Source organism: Cupressus sempervirens, chromosome 2 (assembly GCF_028749045.1).
Source record: "Cupressus sempervirens isolate cs-2001-9-10 chromosome 2, ASM2874904v1, whole genome shotgun sequence".
NCBI classification, from domain to species: Eukaryota; Viridiplantae; Streptophyta; class Pinopsida; order Cupressales; family Cupressaceae; genus Cupressus; species Cupressus sempervirens.
Genome location: NC_143119.1, coordinates 645,082,494 through 645,103,423, shown reverse-complemented (window position 1 = coordinate 645,103,423; position 20,930 = coordinate 645,082,494). Strand labels below are relative to the sequence as shown.

Genomic DNA, 20,930 nt, shown 5'->3' with positions numbered 1-20,930 from the left:
CAAGGAAAAACCATAATAAATGAAGTTTTCCTCGTAAAAGTGAAAATTCTTTTGTATGACTTGTGACAAGACATACACTTTTTTATTCTGTGGTTCTTTCTTTTTACCATGTCGTCTCTCTGTGTTTCATATATTTTGATAGAACCACACTGTACCATCAGCAACTTTATTAATATTTTTATTTGATGTAATTTTAGTTTTTGCTTTTGATTTCAAAGCCTCAATTGTTTTTATAGCGGTTTATAGGTGGATCTTGAGTAAAATTCGTACTAAACCTCATTTTTGCTTTGTTCACTTACAATTGCAGTTCTGTTTCGTTTGTCAAATTTTGTCTTGCTCATTCTTTTGAGAGTGCTCACAGCTTAAGTTTTGTCATAAGCGTATTAAGTCGCCTTTTACTGAGTTTGTCAAGAATAAATAGTGTACAATCAGTTCAAGCTTACAAGGAAGTTTAGGCTTGCTTGTTGAAGGGCAAGGTTTGATCAATCATACTTGATGAGTCTTCTGTTGACCATTAATCATGGTTCATGATTGTTCCCAAGTAGTTAATGCAAACAATGTTACTAAAACTGCCCCTACATTATGAGCTGAAGTATCAATGTATAGTGGCATCAAGCAAAGGATTTAGGTCGGCACTTGCTATGGTAGTGAACCTGTTTCAAGATTTGATGTTTCTTGAACAAATTGGTCTAAAATTATTTTTGAAAACAACTGCCTTGCCAACTATATGTTAAAGCATTTGCAGTGTCTTCGTTTTGTTTAATTTGGAAATCTTGCCTTCTAGCTGTTTAGATTTTTAAAATAGCATTATCATATGGCAAAGGGGCAGTGAGTGGACAAATTTCAAGGATCCTGTTGTTGATTGAGGGCTTGTTGTCATTCACTCCTCATCCGCCTGATGTGGTAAAATTTTATTCTCCTCCCCTCTTGGCGAGTGCGCAAAACGTTGTATCTATCAATCATGTATGGGAATTTCCATATGATGCATGTGCATAAATTGGCCAAAATACCCATCCTTTTGTCAAATCAATGACTTGCTTGGTTGGCTCTGAAGGAACAATGACACAGTGATTCAAAAACTGTTCTTGGCAGCCCTGCTTCCTACCAAAGTGGTCAAAGAGCTGTGGCAGTCAAGATAAGTGAGTCCAAGCACCATGTGAACACCTCCCCACCTCGCATGCACACGTGCACACACAGATCTACCAAAGTGGTCAAAGAGCTGGCAGTCGAGATAGGTGAGTATATCTGTATGCGTGCGCATGCATGCAGGTGTTGGGGGGGGGGGGGGGCGGGGGCGGGGGTTCTTGGACTCACCTATCTTGACTGCCAGCTCTTTGACCACTTTGGTAGGAAGCAGGCTGCAAATACATACACACACACAGACATTTGCAGCTTGAACTCAAAGAGCTCATGGTAGCCTTGCAGTTGCATTTTTAACAATTGAGCTAGTGAAGTGAGAGCAGCTTAGTTAGCTGAACAGAATTAACTTTCATGATCTATTAGGAATCAGTAGATGTAGATTGAAAATGTTGCGTAAATCCTGATTAGTTTGATTTGGCAGTTGCCAATGAGCCTTTGTGAAGATCTTAGTGGACTTTACTCTAATATGTTGGTATGGGTATCAAAAACACATTGGTACAAACCATAGATGGACTAATGTTAGAGTACTCTTCGAGCTGCAAAAACTGGCCGAGTTTTCTAGCTTGGTGAGTTTTTATGACTTTTACTGGTGCCAAAAACTTGGCTCGTAGTTTTTATAACAGCAGTTAAAGGCAAAATATGGCCCAAATTAGTTTCATTTCTTATTTCTTCACTTGTATTTTGCTGAGAGGGGAAAAATCTTCCAAACACTTGCAAACTGATTTCAATCGATTTGAAGTGGACTTGAGGCGGGTTTGAAGCACATTTGCAGCGGGTTTGGAGTGGAGTTTTTGAAGAGGATGACATCAATGATTTGAAGAGGCAAGCTATGGAGGAAGGCGTGGATTTGGTTTCATGCTGGATGACATTGAGTTGAATGAGTAGTCACTGCTGGTGCCAGGAGAAGCTAGAGGTAGAGCTATATCTAGGATTGAGGGCAAGCCACAAACTGAGTTGGACATACTGTGCAAGAAGGCAATCATGGTTAGTGTAGACTTCTAAGATTAGACACTCTAGGTCTACCTCTCCCTTATTTTTTATTAGAACTGAGAAGAGGAAGATGTAATGGAATGATGTATTTACTTTTAGTTTTACATAAATTATTTACTATTTTGCTTCTAGCCAAGAGTTTTCCTCAGGAGAATGCGATTTTGTACCCTCTTTGTATTTAAAAATATCTAGACTAAGCTTGTTTGTTTTGTGATCTCACTTATTATACTAACTGGATGTATCTTCTCATTGAATTTTGCAAAAAAAATGCATTTCTAATTAAATTTAAGCAATTTTTGAAGTTGCGGAGTTTTTGTTGGAAACTGGTTGAGTTTTTCCTAAATTTATTTTTCTTTGACTTTGGCGAGTTTTCCAACTATGGTGCAAACTAGATTGAAATGTGGAATTCTATTTGACAACATCTTCTTCAATATGTATGTGTAGTGGCTTATACAGCTGAAGTTGCTGTGCAACGACAACTTTGTATACCAAGCTGAGAAAGAAGATACAATTATAAAACATTTTCTCCATGCTGTAGCAAAAATATGCAAGTTCCTTACCAAATAGGTTTGAGCTTGTGATATTTGTCAAAGAAAAGTTATTGCTATTTTTTAAAGATTTCTAAGTAGAGCCGAGCTAGTTGCAAATCGGAGAAAATGTGGAGGGTATCATGGGCTCTTCATATTTAGATTAAGCCTCGGCATGATCTTTGGAAAAAAAATTCTCTCCAGGTTCACTCAGGTGTGTCCAAGCCAGACCCATAGTCTGTGGGTGGGGCCCTATTGGGACGCACAGCGGACCTTACCCATACCCCTAAAAGGGTTTAAACTGGACGGAGACTTGGAGTCTCTGAGCAGATAACCGATAACTTTGCAGGTAGATGATGAACACTGACAATATTTGGAGACAACATATAATTATGTCGAGAGGTGTAACTTGCAGCGGCAACAGGGGGAGAAGCATCTGATGTCATGACCTAGAAAAAGAAGAAAAATAACTATTTAGAGCCAATATTTATTTTTAAATGTAAAGACCTCAAAATAAAGTAAGCAATGTAGATACAATAGAATAAGCCAAGTGCAATGTACTGGAAACATAACATAAGCAGTGCACAGTGAACCTGATCCCTCTTCACTCTTGCCATGTTCTATTCTATTAATAAAGTATTTGATTTCCCATAGATTGGACAGACTTTATTATTGCCAAAATATCAATCCTTTTGGCAAAGCAAGGACTTGTTTGGTTGGGTCTGAAAGAACAATGCTGCACTGTGATTCAAAACATGCTCAGGGTACACCTTCCTATGAAAGTGGTCAAATTTTTGGTTGTCAAGATAGATGAGTCCAGGTACTAGGTAGACGATGAACATAAACAATATTTTGAAATTTGGAGGTGGCATATAATTGTGCTGGGAGTTGTTATTTACAGTGGCAGAAGCATCTTATGGTGTAATTGTGGAAGAAAAGCAATTTAGATGTGGCATTTATCTTTAAATACAAGGACCAAAAATTAAAGTAAACAAAATAGAATAACTCAAACTAAAAATTATGTTTCCATGTATGTATGAAATGAATAAAGTAGAATAGCTCTTAATAAATAAATAACCTGAGACTAATATATCTTTGCTATTTAGACAGCTTTATTTAAGATATCTATACAAGTACAGACAACCTACATGCGTCTGTTCTCTCTTGCCATGGTGCTCAACAATACAAGATAGGTTGAGTGCAATGTACTAGAACATCATGCACTAGCTGTGCAAACTGAAAAGATTGCAAAGCTGCCACAAAAATAAGAACTAGAAGTGTTGTTGGTACAACTAGGTAGAATGAGGAAATGATGCTCACCAGTACAAATTAATGAGCAGGGATTGTAAGAAATGAAGGTACCGTTAGGGAACAGGAAGAGACTACGACAACAAGATTTCCAGCATCGAAGCCATCAGTTTGGAAATCAATAGATCTAAAGGCTCCAAACGTAAAGGGATGCACTGTTTCTTGAGGTACTTGAACTATGAGAATTGTATAAAACAAGCAAGTATACTAATGCTTTGCCTGCTGAGTTTCTTGAAGTACTCGAACTATGAGAATTGTATAAAACAATCAAGTATACTGCTTTGCCTGCTGTAATATACTATACATATAGTACTTGAAATGCTAGTTATGAAATTAGGTAATAATAGTTTACGAATTAATAAATTATGGTACCAAATACTTGAATATAGCAAAATTGCAACATGCCCACTACAAAATACAATATACTTAAACATTGAAAATTGAAGTTTTCAGTTTGAACATTGAATATCAAATTACGAATTACTATTAAAAATAACAAATTTAAACATTCAAATTATCATGAAATATAAGATTGAAGATTCTGATTTAAAATTATAAAATATAAGAAGTAAAATAGCGAATTTGCAAATGCCAAATACTACACTCTTGAACAATGAACAATTGAACATTGCATATCAAACTAGAAATTAGAAATTAGAATACTAAAATTATAAAATTGTCAAAACAGTGAATAGAAGATTTCTCTTGCATCAGAAATATTTGTATCATAAAGATGATTACAATGAGTAGCATGATAATGTGATATCAAAACAAGCACAACATGTCAAAATGTAGTGAGGGGAGGCCTGATAATCCGTCTAGGAAGAGTCCTCATCCCTGGAACTGTTCATCCCGTAGCGTGTTCCCTTCATCCCCATCATTGTAGGGATTTCTGCGTGTCCCCGAGTCTCGACAGCAAGATGGGTTTTGGATTAAAATAATAAAATTCTGCGTGTTCCATGGACTTTGGATTTCTGTGTGTCCCTGAGTCTTGACAGCAAGATGATACTTGGGAGCATTAGGAGAATGGTGCAAATACATATGGTACTTGAAAAATTAGTCATAGAGAGCTAAGCAAAGGATCTAATGGTAGCCAAGTATCATCCAAGTCGCCTGGCAATTATGACATTTTTTTATTTCCTCTAAAGAATAAATGGTGATTTTAGTACCTCTTATTCCTATGGCAAATTGCTTATTCATTTTCTCTTGGTGGTTCAAATATTTTTATGATGCACTATGGGATTTTCTGATTAGATTTTATTTCTTTGTTTAGATCAATATATGACACAACCTGTAGTGGTTGGAACTGGAGTTGGACGTGGGCAGGCCGATTCTGGTTTTCACCAATGGGGTGAGGATGAGGGCTTAAGAGAATCTTGCAGCTCTATAGGGTTTGTTGTTATGCCTAAAGAAGATGATGTTGCTGTTGCAAGTACATCAGGGCAGTCAAAATGTGGGGATCAGAGAGGCACTGAAGACTTGAAAAAATCATATAATGCTATTGACGCCCTAAAAGATATGGTAAAAATTCTCATCTAGTTTGCTATCCTTTAATCAGTCTTTTTGTTTTCTCATCTTTTGAAATTTATTTTAGAATGAAATTTTGCATTTCTGGTACTACAATCTGTCTTCTTCAAATTTCTATGATCTCATTTTTTTCATGTTTGTAGTGCACCATGGAAGGTCGTACCCTTAATTTTAAAGATCCAACAGCTTTGGTTTTAAATAGGAGGGAGGCATGCGCACAAGTATGTCTTTAGTGACTGCAAAACTTTCTTTTGTTTATTGCCAAATTCTGCACTTACATTACTTAGATTTAGCTAATAGTCTTTTGATTTGGAAACTTGTAACATGTCTTGTTGTGTATGGAGATGATACAACTAATGTAGCAATGTGATTGGAGTTCATATTCTAATACCTTTGTGCATTAAGACATGCATAATTCAATACCGTTGGTGCATTAAGTTGTGGATAGTTTAATACCTTTTATGCATTAAGATGGACAAATTATTTAATTTTTACATTATTTATTGTGCTAGGTTGAAGTGGGTGGACGGATCCTAGGGAAAGGTAGTGGTCCAACTTGGGAGGTGGCTAAGTTGCAGGTATTTTTCTTGTCACTTTTCATGGGTTTTAAGGCAATTTAGATAAGTTTCTATTGTCAATTCTGTTCTCTTTTGGAATTTATACGGCTTAGGTACATTCAGAGGTTTCAACTATATATAGCGCGGGCTTTTGTTACAATATCATTTTGCTTGTGCCCATCACATGCTTGTGCTTGAAATTATTTTTTCATGCATTTTATGACAAGTTGTTTGTTTCTTATTTATTTCTCTGTGAAAAGTTAGTATTATATGAAATTAGTTTCAATCTAATATCAATTAAATTGCAGGCTACAGAGGAGGCCCTTCGTAATTTTAAATCTGCATTTTCTCAACCTACACAAAAGCGTTTAAACTCTCCTAGGTAAAAAACTCTTTCTATTTAGATGTAACCTTATGAAATATTTGCTTCTTGGATTATATATTTTGTAATTATGCTAATTTTATTGGCTCACATATTTTCTCCAAGGTCATAATCTATAATATGGTTTCTACATATTATAGGTAATAATATAATATTATTATATTTGTAATATGATTTTCTCTATCAATAAAACATGTCAGATGAGTTGGTGCCCTGAAATTTATGGTGCGCTGCTTTTGTATATGCATTTCAGTTTTGAACCATAGGTATGACTTTTTGGAAGTGCTACTGAAATTGTATCCCATTTGGGAACATTATCTAAATTCAGAATTGTACCAGAGCATTTCTCTTTTACTAAAATGCCAGAAACAGATAGCCTTTTTAGAAATGGCATTTGATTGTTACTACACGAACATTCCACTTGGTTTTTTGTAATAACCCCAATAGGTTATAACTTCTTCAAACACCAAAAAAATCTTTATACTTTAGTTGTTTGACATTTCGTCAAACACTTTGCAAGCAAGGGTCATCTGACTGATATAACTTTTCAGATTGCTGCAATGATTCTTGTTTGGATTTGCCTCAAAGAGAATGCTTACAAAAGATTCCAAATTGTCTAAACAATGACCTAACATAAATATGCAACTAATTTTGACAATAGTGAATGCATATATGAGTTCTAATCATGAAAATGATCACCTACAGCCAACTGGTATTTTAACAAACAGTTGGTATGCAAGCTAACTGACTGATAAAAAATGATATATTAATGCTCAAAGACAACTATTAATGACCAGCAATTGTGTCTCCTTGATTGAGAATGAGTATCCAATACAATATTCATACTAAGTTAGCTAAAATTCTTGGCATTTACAATGATATCAAAATATGATGATTGCTGGTAAAGTAATATGCACCTACAGCTGCCAATGAAAACTAATGCAACACTAAATATCTAACTTCAATACTCCCCTACAGCAGTACGCTAATCACATGCATGATTAAATACAACTAAAGCCATGGATTGCTGATACCATTGTGAGGAATGTAAAAATGAATGATGTATCTATTAATGAATGATAGATCTGATACGAAATGACAATTACAACAGCACTCTATAGTGAAAGGCAACTATGAAAATACACATCAGACCTGGCATATGAAGTCGCCTTAGAGAATAGATGTATTGCAATACCACTGAACAGAAAATAACCTCCTCAAATACCCAAGTCGTGCCTCTCTAGCTGCCGCCCCTGATTGTAGATGGCTGTAATAATTTTCTTTGCTTTTTTGAATTTGCTTTTTCGGATTGCTTTTCCGGACCTGTTTTTTCGGCCTGCTTTTTCGGTTCTGCTTTTTCGGCATGTTTTTTTCGGACTGCTTTTTCGGCATGCTTTTTTCGAACTGCTTTTTCGGCCTGCTTTTTCAGCTTGCTTTTTTCGGCCTGCTTTTTCGGCTTGCTTTTTTCGGCCTGCTTTTTCGGCTTGCTTTTTTCGAACTGCTTTTTCGGCCTGCTTTTTGTACTCAAATATTTTTTCTCAATGTAGCACAAATAGAAGACTGAAGTATCTTCCTCCCAGCTGCAATAATTCAAGTGATATTTCACACCCTCAAAATTGCGTACCAATTGAGAGTTTTCGTTCTCAATGGCCAGTTGTGACTATTGTAGAAACCCTAGGCTCCACAATGCACATCAACAAACATCAACATCAACAACAACAAATCTGGATGATTAGAATGAAGCCCGGGGTGCCTATTTATTCTTTTTCCTCCACTTTCTCCAGAAGCTTCTAGAACATTATTTTATTTTATCTATTAAGTGACTTTATAAAATATTTTATAATTCAAGTCACTTTATTAAATTAATTAAATATAAAGTTACCTTTTAATATTTATTTATTTGATAACTTTATAAATAATTAACTTAATACCACTTATTTATTTAATTAAAATAATTAATTAGTCATCCTCATAAAATATTCATTATTTTGGACAACCTAATTAATTAAATTAATTAAATCAAATTGCCTCCAAAATGGGGACATGACATTTTGTGGTGGTCAAACTACTACTGTATGTTTGCTAGAAAATCAATTAGAAGAATAATCTTAATATGTTTTGCCGGAATATAATTTTTTTTTCTAGTCATAGTTTAACTGAATTTCCATTTCTACAGGTCACTGCCGGTTCAACCCAACAAAAGAATTAAATCTACAGACATGTCACGGAATGCATCACGTATTCCACCTTCTCCTCGAAGATACCCAAAGAATGGACCGCCTCCCTAAAGATGGACTGCCTATTCCTTGATAAGAAGCCAAGGAAGATGAAATCTTTCTGGTAAATTTTCCTGTATAGTAGTGCCAAAGGAGCTTCTTCCAAGGCAATTTTGATGTTAAAATGTCAATGGACACTTCCTTTCATGATTTTGTTGTTATTCTTTCAGTGAAGCACCTTCCTTTGTGCATATTTTAAAGAAAGTTGTAAAGTCTGTTGGCTCAAATGGAGCTGATCCATTACTTTGATTTATGAAGGGATAGAGTCAAAGGAGGGGCTCACTAAATGACGAGATAAATCGTTTTGTATACTTGCCAGTTTTATGAATGGAGATTTTGTTCTGGAAGGTAGAGACTGATGATATACTTGCTAACCCCTTCTCATTATTGTAATGTAAAAGTTTATTGGTAACAATGTTAATATTAGATTGTTGCATTACCTTTTTCTTTATGTTGATATTTCAGGCGGTGGGGTTTTTGGATTGTACCTACAAAGTGCCTGATTATGTACGTGGTGCATTGATAGGATAGAAGCCCACTTTTATTCTAAACTGTGTTATCTTAGTGGTCTGCAGAATAAAATTTGATACTGTGAAATTTTGTTCATCTGATTAAGATCCACGGTTATCTATAGCCAAATAATGCAGTTACAGATATTTATATTTACTACACTAAATTTTGTTGTGTGAGGGAATCTTGATCGACTTTTACGCATTGTCCATGTGTATTAGCATGTGAGGTTGAACACTTCATATGCATCTTAAGTTTAGATTTTAATCTTTCCAAACCTAAAAAGGAAAACTTCTAGCAATAGCTAGTTTTAGCCTTTAGGTAGGTCTTGATATTCAGCCACATCAATTGTAAGTTGGTGCATATTGAGCGGTGATTTTTGTGCTTGCTTCTAGAGATACTTATCAATGGACTGAAAAGGGTCTAACTGATGCAACTTATGACTTACACTAGAGGGTCATGGGAAGAGCAGCCCACATGCACCAGGCAAAAGGAAGCACTCATTAATGCTCCAACTATTTAAGCATGGTTTGTGAATTGAGCCGTGTGATTTCAGCCTTCAAAGTATGCATGGTATCTTCTGTATCTTGCATCGCATAAAGCTGTCACCTGCCAACTGCTTAAATAAATTAACTGGGTGGCCTTGAGACTGGATTGAACAAGTTCAGGGAACTTGATTACAACAGATTCTTTTGAGCTTGCTTGAAGTCAGCCATGTGAAATGAGAATTATAACAGGAATTTTTAGGCAGTGAATAGTGTGTCTGCTGGCATATCAGTGAGATGTTGAAGGGTATTTATTTCTTAACTATTTAGAAAATTCTGGTTTGAGTTGTTGCTGTTTTCCATCACTCATTGTTTAGCTTGTGTTCAGCAAGTTGTATCAAATTTGGAAGAAATAATGCCAACACTGTTAGCTCTCTTTTGCTATACTAGTTCTGTTCCCAGTTTCCATTACATCCAAAATCAAATAGAGTACAATAAACGTGAAGGAGACAGAAGGATTACATCCTCAGCCAAATAGATTAAAATGAACATGGAAGGAGACACAAAGATTATGTTGATATCCCCAGGTAATATCTTTCGAGAAGTGTCATGGTTTGTGTACCACTTGGAAAAGTAGGGATGCTTGAAGATTACAGCAGTTTGACATTTAATATTAATGCTTAAGACAACATTTTGCACCGTATTATAAATTATCTTTCATGCGTGCAGTGGATGGAACCTGTGGCTTTGTCAAGAACCAGAATTTAAGGATAATATCTTTAAATTCTATGGGTTATAGGATTGCTTTTAAATTTTATGGATTGATAGTAATTACCAACATTTGATCCAACATGTTGATAGATCTGGTGACAAAATACTAGTTAATTTAAGTTTTGAATATTTCAATAAATGGGCTTGTGTTATGCTAGAAAATATTCTCATTAGCTAAAAGCTAAGACCATCTACAGCGGTAAAAAGTTAACAGCAAAAAACAGTGCACAATATATACAGGAGGAATTCATTGCCTTGTACAGAGAGTTTACGATTGTGAGTTTTGTATGTTAAACAATTGTAATTGCGATATTTAAGTTTTGAATTAGTCTATTGTTTTTCGGATTCTCTATCATATAGATTCAGATACAATATTATTTTTCATTTGTTCTGCCTTGCAAAAGTTTTTTGAGGGTGACGGATTCAACAGTGTCCATGGTATATTGTAAGCAATTAAAGAAACTAAGTCACAATTATTTGTAATCTTAAATGTTTCGATAATCTTGGTATGTCTGAATTAATGTATTTATATAACAATTGTTTCTTTGTGCGATTGTTTGAAATCATAATGGACTGTCTGCAACTGCAATGGTTATGTGACTACTGCTTGATGTTATATTGGAGATTGCACATTGTGGGGTTTTGATAGAGATGTTAAGGCAACCAGTCAACAAAATGAAATCAGGTTGGTCACTTTGGTAGGATGATGAAAATTCATGCATTTTTAGATTGCAGATCAAGTCAGTCATACTGGTATGATAGTTCATGGAAAACCACTCAAATGAATCCAATACGAGATGTTTGTTTTGCAGACATTTTGATTTTATGTATAGTTATTTTCTAGTTGGCATTAACCAGTATGATGTCTCGGAAGCGTTGAACTAAAATATGAGCATCCACTTCTTTTATAATTAAGGTACTACCCATAGCAAGCTATTTCAAATTTTATAGAAACAATGCTACTGCATCCAGGCAATTCTTGTTTGAGATGTTTGGAGTGCAAAGCTTTTGATTTTATGTAGAGTTCTTTCCGACATCAAAACTGGTATGCTGTTCCAGATGTAATCAAATTAAATATCTACCAGTTGCCCATTTATAATTAGTTTCTCTGTTTAGCAAACTGTTTGGAATGATCTTTTATCTTTGAGTTAGCTTTCACAAATTAGCTAGCTAGATCTCAATTGCAAAAATAATATTTGATTCCAAAAATGCACCAGTAATGATCATTCAAATGTGAGCAATTATTCACATCAATAACGCATTACATGCTATTAAAATTGGTCCTAAGGGGAGGAATTCAACATGCACACCATTTGTGTGACGCTCCCAAGGACCATTCTGACTGGGTCTCTTTTTGGGTGAGTCTTCTAGGACTTTGTTTCTGGAATATTGGGACGAAGAGATACTAAGAGGTATAGCTAATGATTTGGATTCTTTTTCAGCTATTGGCAAGGTCATGAAGGCAACAAAACACAAACTTGTGTTTTTGTTTTGATACCAATAGACTGTTACTGAACTATTACATTACACTCCATGTTGGATGTTTGGGAGAGAGAGAAATCTATTGTGCGATGTATTCAATGGTTTGCTTTCCTTGCCGTAGAGTAGTGCAAATCACATTTCATGTAAAGATATAAGGGCAAGTTGCATGTTCAACTAAAAAGGATCTTTCCTCCTTTTTGATCATAGGATCTTGGAGGCTAGTTTTGAAGGAAATGATTTGGGCTTTATAGTTGCAAGCTTCATAGGGAAAACTAAGGGGTCTTCCCATATGAACAAGCAAACCCGTTGGTTCTTGTGTCCTTTTTAAAATTTCAAAAGGACTTGGATCTGCAAGCTGTGAATTCTGTTGGGTACTTGAGGTGATCCCCCATTAAAGATAAAGTAAATCAAATGCTTTGCATCTGTCTGAGATTGGTTCTTAACAGAATTATAAGATGATCCAATTGGGTTAGACTTTGCTTCAAAGCTCTTTGTATGGTGTTGATTTCAAATCTACTCCATTGTATTGGTTGTCTATTTGTTATGCCATTGTTTTTGTTGGTTCTCTTGTGTTAATTTGCTGGACTTTTAGTTTGTCTCAAGGAAAGTTTCTTTGTGGGTCTTTATTTATGTAGTTGCTTTTTGTATGCACAAGTTTTTGGGGCCCTTTTAAAACCTCAGGGGTTAATTGTTTGAGTCAGAGATGGTTTCCATAGCAAAGAAACATGCTCACATTCAGTTGTTATGTGACTTTGATGAATTTCTCTCCTCTTCAAAAATGAACAAGTTTTTCAACTAAAATGGAGAAGAGGGACAATTAGTCTGGACACGAAATCTTATACATGAGGGCTACAAGTGCAAGAATGTAAGGCACTATTATGATGTTTGGCAGGCTTTAAATCAAAAACACCTCTTGTACCACTCATTATTTAATCCTTATGAAATTTCATCTACAAAGGATTTTCATCCAACACCATGAGGGAGCTTGAGAAATAAACATTGTTTTACCTCCTTTTTGGGATTCTATAGTGCTAGAGCTTCCGCATGGGTGACCTTGTAAAAGTTTCTCGTTTGTATCAAATTTCAGTTGCTTGTTATTGTGCATCAAAATCATACACTTTGTTAACAGCAACATGATTCAAGAAGCTAGAGTAGAGTATTTAGGCCTGGTTGAGTGGGTAAAAATGGTCTCTGACACTTTGTTGGAGCGTGCCTGAAATTTTTCTTACAAAACCCCTCATCGTTTGTCTAAATTTGGAAGTCATGAGTGATGCATATTTCTTTAGGTTATCTGGACCTTACCATAAATTTATGTTTTGCTACATCATACATCAATATGCATTCATTACCCAAGAAATAAGTTAAATCAATGTTTCAAAGTAGAATTTTATTATAACATCTTTATAGGCAATTCCAAGGATTTCACATGCACATATGAAAGGTCATGTTAGTCTGAGAGCTGTATTCCAAGTTATCGAGAAACCTTACGTAGAGATAGGAAATAAATTATTGTGTTCATCCGAAGCCAACAGCCCAAAATAGTTACACCAAATAGAGGAAACCAATGATATAGTATGAAGCAAGGAAATCAACAGTACTAAATTAAATCCCTTGTAAATTGTTGGAACTAGTTCTTATAATTGTATCATTTTGCTATATTTGTTGTCTCATGCCTCGTACAAAATATATATGAGCACACCATCAATATGAAGATAAACATGAAGTGGGTGATTTGAATTTGCATTTGCATTTGAGAGCGACAATTCCTTAATATTATTGGGTTTTGGGGGTTTGTTTAGTTACATTATTGTTCCTTGTATTTCTAGGTAAAACTAAATAAACCCTTGAAACCCCAACATATCAAGTTGAATTGCCTATTCAACTTGCCCACTTCGTAAGTGATTACATTGAGCATCATTTTGTAGGATATATTTAAGAGCCTAAGAGTGTCTCCGCAAAAACACTGCCATACTTGTGAAAGAGTTATTATATGAAGTACTTGGAATTTTTTAGTTAAAGGCATGTGCATGATGTATGCACTTGTGATGTTGCCACATTGGAATTATATGACATTCTAATTGGAAGGCCATGTATCAATGATAGAGATGGGGTTTACTAACTAACTAGAGCAATGGACAATGCACATGGACAACTATATCAACCTTCCAGTCATGGTTAGAGCCCGAGGAAGCCTTGATATCTTTAAGAAAGATTGAATATGATTTGACACATTTTGAAGTTTGCACTTACCAAGGTCCATTTGGAAGCATTTACACAAGAGAGCATGATGAGTTACTATGTAAGTTTCCTCTCGCTTTTGTGCCGGCCAAGTTTTAGCTCAATGGCAGTGCAACAGATTTGTTGAGCAAACTGCCAAGAGGAGTTTTGCTCCATAATTCCTGTTTTACCTATGCATCTTTTATGGAGGATGGAATCTATGTTTATTGGCTCCGAGGCAAGCATTTGGACTGCTTGGGGCTGGTTGTGTGGGAGGGCTTGAGGTGTAGTGCTTGCTAAGGAAGCCGGAAGCTTAGTGGCCCTTTATTTTTTGATGGTATTTCTCCCATTCTTGCAAGGCAATGATTTTTTTCTTTTGTTCCACTTAAATGCATGTTTGGTTTATTTTCTCTCGTGGGATGGTGCATTTTTCTTGTGTTCCATTCAGTTGGGGTCTATACACTCTAGCCGATGTATAATCTTTGTTTCTGCTCAGCTTGGCACATGACGTCTATTGTACTTGCACAGACAAGTTTTATGGACTTGCGACAATATTTGCTAGGTTTGTGAAGGTTATAAACCAAATTATTAGCCTACGAAGAAAAATCATGTGAAATAATATTAGCTAAAAACTAAATAAGGTGACAATTGCTAGATTGTGGTCTGGGTTGAAAAGAAAAGGTGATGAAACATGTTATTCAAACTACAATAATTGCAAGGGCTTAATGACGAGAAGACTTCTAATCACGATAGCTGAGAAAAATCATAGGTTAAGGAACATGAGCATTGTCTATTAGTAAGTTATCATTATATGCATTTATGTTGGTTGTATTCTGTGAGTATTGTCTATTCAATTTATATATTGGTTTGCCGTCTGCTGCAATGCTGTGACCTGTGACCTTGATTTGATGGGTTTTGAGCCGTGAGCCGTCTGCCGCGATTCCCTAGCCATCGTCCTGATCATGTTTGGCTCCACCTAGGGTTTCTTCCATTTTCTCTGTCCGTCGTTGTGTGCTCCCGCAGTCTGCGACCGTGCTTACCTTCGTCGTGTATAAAGAAAAGTGCGAAAGCACTCATTTTCAGCGCCATTTTTGACTTCTTCTAGCAGATTCCATGACTATCTCCATACCAAATGCCGTGATACCCTGATGTTGTGATGCCATCGTGGTGATGCCCTAGTAGATTCTGAACATCATCCAACCAGGGTTTACTTGCTTTTGTGTCTACGAGATTGCCTGCAAACCATTTGACAGAATATCAGAGCTTTGTTTGGATCCAATCACATTCCAGCAACTATTTGACCGCATGACAAAAGTTGAGACTGACAGTGCAGCCCCGAAAGACATTGCTGTTGCGGCATCCCCGCTCTCTCTTAAGCTTTGTAATTAGTTGAAAGAGGCTGAATCTGAGAATCAAACTCTTCATGATATCGTGTAGTCCCTATGTGAGACAGTTAATGATTTAAACATGTAGACAACTCTCTCACAGGTATACAGACGGATTTGAAAGACCAAATTGACTATTGACTACAACAGAACCCTGTCACTGACCTCGATAAAATTCAAGATACACTCGAGCGCACAACGCAAATGATGGCTATTCATGATTTGAAGATGAAACAAGAGGAACTCGATAAAAAACAATGCTCTCTACAAACCGAAATAGAACAACAGCTAAAATCATGGGCATCTATTTGCAGCAACCCCATTTCTTCCTCCCCTCCTTCTGCTACTCTCTCTGGCATTGAGAAGCTAGTCTAGACTAAGATAACAGATGAAAGGGTCAGGTGTGCCCATGAGCTAAACTTGAGGGTCCGCGGTCTCCCTATTCCTTGCCCTGAGCCTCTTGCAACAGGCTACGACTTCCTTAAAGACCAACTGGATATCATTGACATCTCACTGGATTGTGCTTGGGTTGGACATGACAATACCCTGTTTATCAGGTTCCTTTCACTTGCTGACCGCCTTCGGGCACTTAGGACAAAGAGGAAACTCTTCTCTCTCCCCATCAAGATTTATCTTGATGAGGATCTCACAAGATCGTAGGTGGCAGAACTTAAGGAGGTTCGGGCTCTCATTGTGGCTGCTAGACAAGAGGGTAAATGGGCAGTGATCAAAAACCTCAAGGCTGTGATTCGTGACACTTTCTCTGCTAGTTGGGAGTTGAGATCGAAGTAGGTCCTAAAAGGCTACTGAAACTGTGTGACCTTGCAGGGGATCTCCTCACTAGCGACACTCCTCTCGTAGCACTAAGCTTCATCATAGGGACTTTGGTAGCTGCACAGATAAGTCATTGTTGGACCTTTTCTCTGTGAGGACAGATACCTATTCTTTTTTGTGATGTCTTCTGCTTTCTTCTTCTTCTGTTGTACTTGTTCTTTTTTTAAGACACCGTTTGGTGCTCCGTTTGTCTGCTTTCTTCTTGCTATAAGTTTCCAGTCCCATAGACCCATGTTGTGGTCTTTTGTTGGACATTAATAAATTTATCTTATCTTATTTTATCTTATACCGTTTTAACATTTTATATGCACAAAAAATCACATGATAATGAGATTATGATCACTTTATGGTTATCAGAGACAATGTTATTGTGCCCCCTAGCTTCTTGTCTCGATGTTGGTGTCATGCCTTATGCACCTCTTTGGGCTCCTTTAGGGTTGGCTTCCATCGTCTCCAAATTTAGACAAATCACCACATGGACAGAGATGACCAAACTTGTCACTTGTGTACCTTGGGCACGATCGAGACGGAGATCCATTTCATTTTTCATTGTTCCGCCTACTACAAGATTTGTGGAAGATTCTAAGATTTGTGGGAGATTCTATTGCCTATTTAGGGAGTGCAGCTCCCTCGCAACCTTCTTCAGCTATAGGGACCAGAGATGCCTTGCACTGTACCTTAGAGAGACTATGCAACTCCGTGACCACACCTTACAGCTCTTATTCCCCCAGAGAGTGACCGCAGTTCAGCTTATCACTGCTTTCTTCTCTCCATTGTCTCTAACACGTGGGACAAAGCGGCCTTCTAGTGCCACCATTGTCAGCCACTCTAGATTTGTGAGACCTCATAGTAGTTATACTTGTCAGCAACACCCTCCCAACTTTTCTCGGTAGTGATTTAGGGCACCTGCTCACCCTAGTCCGTACCCTTCGGTGCTTGACTTCTTTTTACCGAGGAAGGACCCTTAGTCCTTGCCTCATTCTTGTGCTCCTTGTTTCTTCTTATTTCTCTTATTTTTCCTATTTGCTTTCTTTCCTTGGCACCGTTTTGTGCTCTTGTAGCTAGGGATCTTGTATCTTGTACACTTTTTAGTTTCATAGACCCTTGTGCTGTCTTGTTGGACATTGATAAATTTATCTTATCTTATTTTATCTTATCTTATCTTATCATGGTTTATTTGTGTTGATTATTATTATTTAGGTGGGGTAACCTAGGGCACATGATATGGACTACCACAACCTCGAGAATGTGGTTTGTCAAGTAGAGGAATATGACTAAAGATGAAGATAATGGGCCTATGGAAGAAGATGATTATGTGTCAGGAAACACAATTGATGATGGTACAAATGCATTGATCCATACCACATTTAGTATTGGCATAGTTGATCATAATGATCAAAATGACTTTGATGATGGTAACGATTTACCTATACTTGAGAAGGCATACACACCCCTTTATGAAGACTCCTAAACAACTCTTCTCTTTGTTGTATTTTTGCTGGTCAACTTGAAGGTTATGAATGGTTTATCCAACATAAAAATCTCATGTATGTAAAGGTATGTCATATATGTCATCATTTTTCATTATCTATTTTTTGTTGTTATTTTATCACTAATAAATAAAGGGTGAAATATGTACAATTAATATTCTTCATATTAGCAAATAATTTTTGCTATTGTAGAGTTATAGGTGAATTTTGTTACTGTCAAATATTCTACCTCCTCATATAGAGAATGCCATTATGAAATATACTAAATGGAGTATCAAGTAAAAGATGTATTTCTTAATGATCATATTATATATCATAAACAATATGAATTTGCAATAGAATATTCAGAATGACATATCAAGAGATATCAAATATATGGACCAACAAAAAAGAGTGTCTTGCAAGTGTCTTCGTTATATTCTCATTATTCCATGTATGTGATGATTAATTAGGTGCGAAAGCTTAGTGCAATTTATGAACTACCTTGCAAATAGTAGAACTCAAGATGACATTCGTCGAATGCCTACAAATGAATATGTATTTAGGGACAAACGAACAATAGCTACACTTTAAAGAAAAACCTCATAATCTCAGACTTCCCTTGGCAACATACAACCTCAATCCATTTGGAGAGTTGAGATCTATTTGCTTGGTGTGACTTATTTTTGTTATCAATAGTAACATTCCTCCGTGAATGTCAATAAAGGAGCACACAATGTTGACAATGATTGCTTCAAGTATCTTTTCATTTAATAATCATGTAGTGGCCAAAATATTGTGCCATGGATTTCTCAGGTCGAGATCTTCCTTCTTAGTTTTTGTGGTGACTGGTGGTTGGCATTTTGGCAGTGGCTTATATCCAGAGGGGGATTACCTCGCATTTGAAAGCCATTCTGAACATCATCCAACCAGGCTTTGCTTTTATGTCTACAGGTTGCCTACAAACCGTTTGACAGAATCTCAGAACATTGTTCGTACACTATGAACCCTCAACTCGACTCAATCACATTCCAACAGCTACTTGACCTCATGACAAAAGTTAAGACTGACAATGCAGCCCTGAAAGACATTGTTGTTGCGGCATCCTCGCTCTCCCTTAAGCTTTATAATCAGTTGAAAGAGGTTGAATCTGAGAATCAAACTCTTCGTGATACTGTGCAGTCCCTATGCGAGATAGTTAACAATTTGAAACAACACATTGACAACTCTCTCACAGGTATACTAATGAATTTGGAGGAGAAAATTGACTGCTACCTATAATAGAACCAGGTCACTAACCTAGATAAAATTCAAGATAACATTCGGTGCACAACACAAATGATGGATATCCATAATTTGAAGATGAAGTAAGAGAAACAAAATAAAAAATAATGTTCCCTACAGACTAAAATAGAACAACAACTGAAGTCATGGGCATCTATTTGCAACAACCACATTTCTTCCTCCCCTCCTCCTTCTGCTACTCTCTCCCGCGTAGAGAAGCTAGTCCAAAGTAAGATAGCAGATGAAAGGGTTAGGCGTGCCCGTGAGCTAAACTTAGAGTCCGCGGTCTCCCTCTTCCTTGCCCCAAACCTCTTGTAGCAGGCTACTCCTTCCTTAAAGACCAGCTGGATATCATTGACATCTCACTTGATTGTGCCTGGTTTGGGCATGACAATACCCTGTTTATTAGGCTCGTTTCTCTTGTTGACTACCTTTGGTCTCTTAGGGAAAAAAGGAAACTCTTCTCTCTCCCCATCAAGATTTATCTTGATGAGGATCTCAAAAGATCACAAGTGGCAGAACTTAAGAAGGCTCGGGCTCTTGTTGTGGCTGCCAGATAGGAGGGTAAATGGGCAGTGATCAGAAACCTCAAGGTTATGATTCATGACACTTTCCCTACTGGTTGGGAGTTGAGATTGAAGTAGGTCCTAAAGGCTACATGCATTTCCTAGGTGGTAGCACTTTTGCCGTTCTTTGTTTCGATGCAGGAACATCCAGTGGTGTAAGGGCAATCCTGTATCACCCAAAAAATGCTTAGTGTTTGTTTTTGTTTAATGTGTTTTCATTTATGGATATCCATTTGGGTCAAATAGAGATTCCAACTCTCATAGTTCCACTATTGGTTTTTTGAGTTAGTGTTTTTGAGCACCTTGGGATACGTGCCAATGCAGAAAATAGGTCATTTTGTAATTGAGCCATAATTATGATGAGTTAGAGGGATGATTATACTTGTAATTTAAGACACTTCAGAAAAAGAATCAGGTCAAAAGGCTTTACGGTTTGAAAGTTATTGTAGTTTTAAGTTGCTTGGAGGCTCCCTCAGAGCGCTTCAAAATCATAAATTTGAAGCACTAAACGGCCTTGTATGGGCCCAAAAAATGGGGGACGAGTAAATCTGGTCCATAAGGCTAAAGGGCACTTGGAGAGCTTTCCGAAAATGTAAATAGTTCATCAATCAGAGTCCTAGATCAAAAGTTATGCCTCCCAGAAGTTGGACTACCATTTTTGGATTCTTCTAATTTTGCACCGACTTCTGATGTGTTTTCTAGGACCTTTTGTTTTGGCAGTGGATGCCAAATGCTATTTTCTAAAATGTATTCCTAACCCTAAACCTAATTGGGGTTACTTAAGGTCATTTCTGACATTGTAAACACAATTTTGGTGGAGTTTGGGAGAAAGTACTGTGAGGAGTGTTTTTCTCTAGAATTAGACTACATTGTAAGCCCCTAAGGCATGTCATTGAGTCTGTTTTCATTGTACTGAATGTAATAGCATATCACTTCTGATAGTAATATTCCTCTTTTCCTATTGTGTTCATTTTATCTTGGGTTGTGTCCTCATCAAGTAGTATCGGAGCAGGCTTGCTTGAGTGTGTAGACAGAGCACCGATTGTGAGCCAGTTTGCATTAGGATTGTGTGGTTGTGGGTTTTGATATAGTGAGAAGATGCCTCCATGAAGGGAGCATGGTCGGCGGGCCAAAGTTGTTCCCCATGAGGTTAGAGCCCTCTAGATACAAGTTCAGGCATTGTAAGAGGAGATCCATAGAGGAATGAATATCGCCATAAG

At 36.8% G+C, this 20,930-nt stretch overlaps 1 protein-coding gene across 4 annotated transcripts in view; it reads left to right on the top strand.

Annotated features, from left to right (window-relative positions):
• The window catches only part of LOC149575029 (RNA polymerase II C-terminal domain phosphatase-like 1), a 63,338-nt gene extending 54,284 nt beyond the window's left edge, over positions 1–9,054 (top strand). For 2 of the 4 annotated variants that reach the window (XR_016360120.1, XR_016360119.1), the window contains exons 13-18: positions 5,239–5,486; positions 5,636–5,713; positions 6,005–6,070; positions 6,358–6,431; positions 8,608–8,771; positions 8,966–9,054. Coding sequence is in view for 2 of the 4 variants with exons in the window: in XM_089814890.1 (XP_089671016.1) it covers positions 5,239–5,486; positions 5,636–5,713; positions 6,005–6,070; positions 6,358–6,431; positions 8,608–8,719 (578 nt within the window). In the remaining 2 variants the exon portion in view is untranslated. Of the gene's footprint in view, positions 1–5,238; positions 5,487–5,635; positions 5,714–6,004; positions 6,071–6,357; positions 6,432–8,607 lie in introns of all 4 variants that reach the window. The other 2 variants (XM_089814890.1, XM_089814889.1) reach the window with 1 other exon arrangement.
• Positions 9,055–20,930: the final 11,876 nt, after the last annotated feature.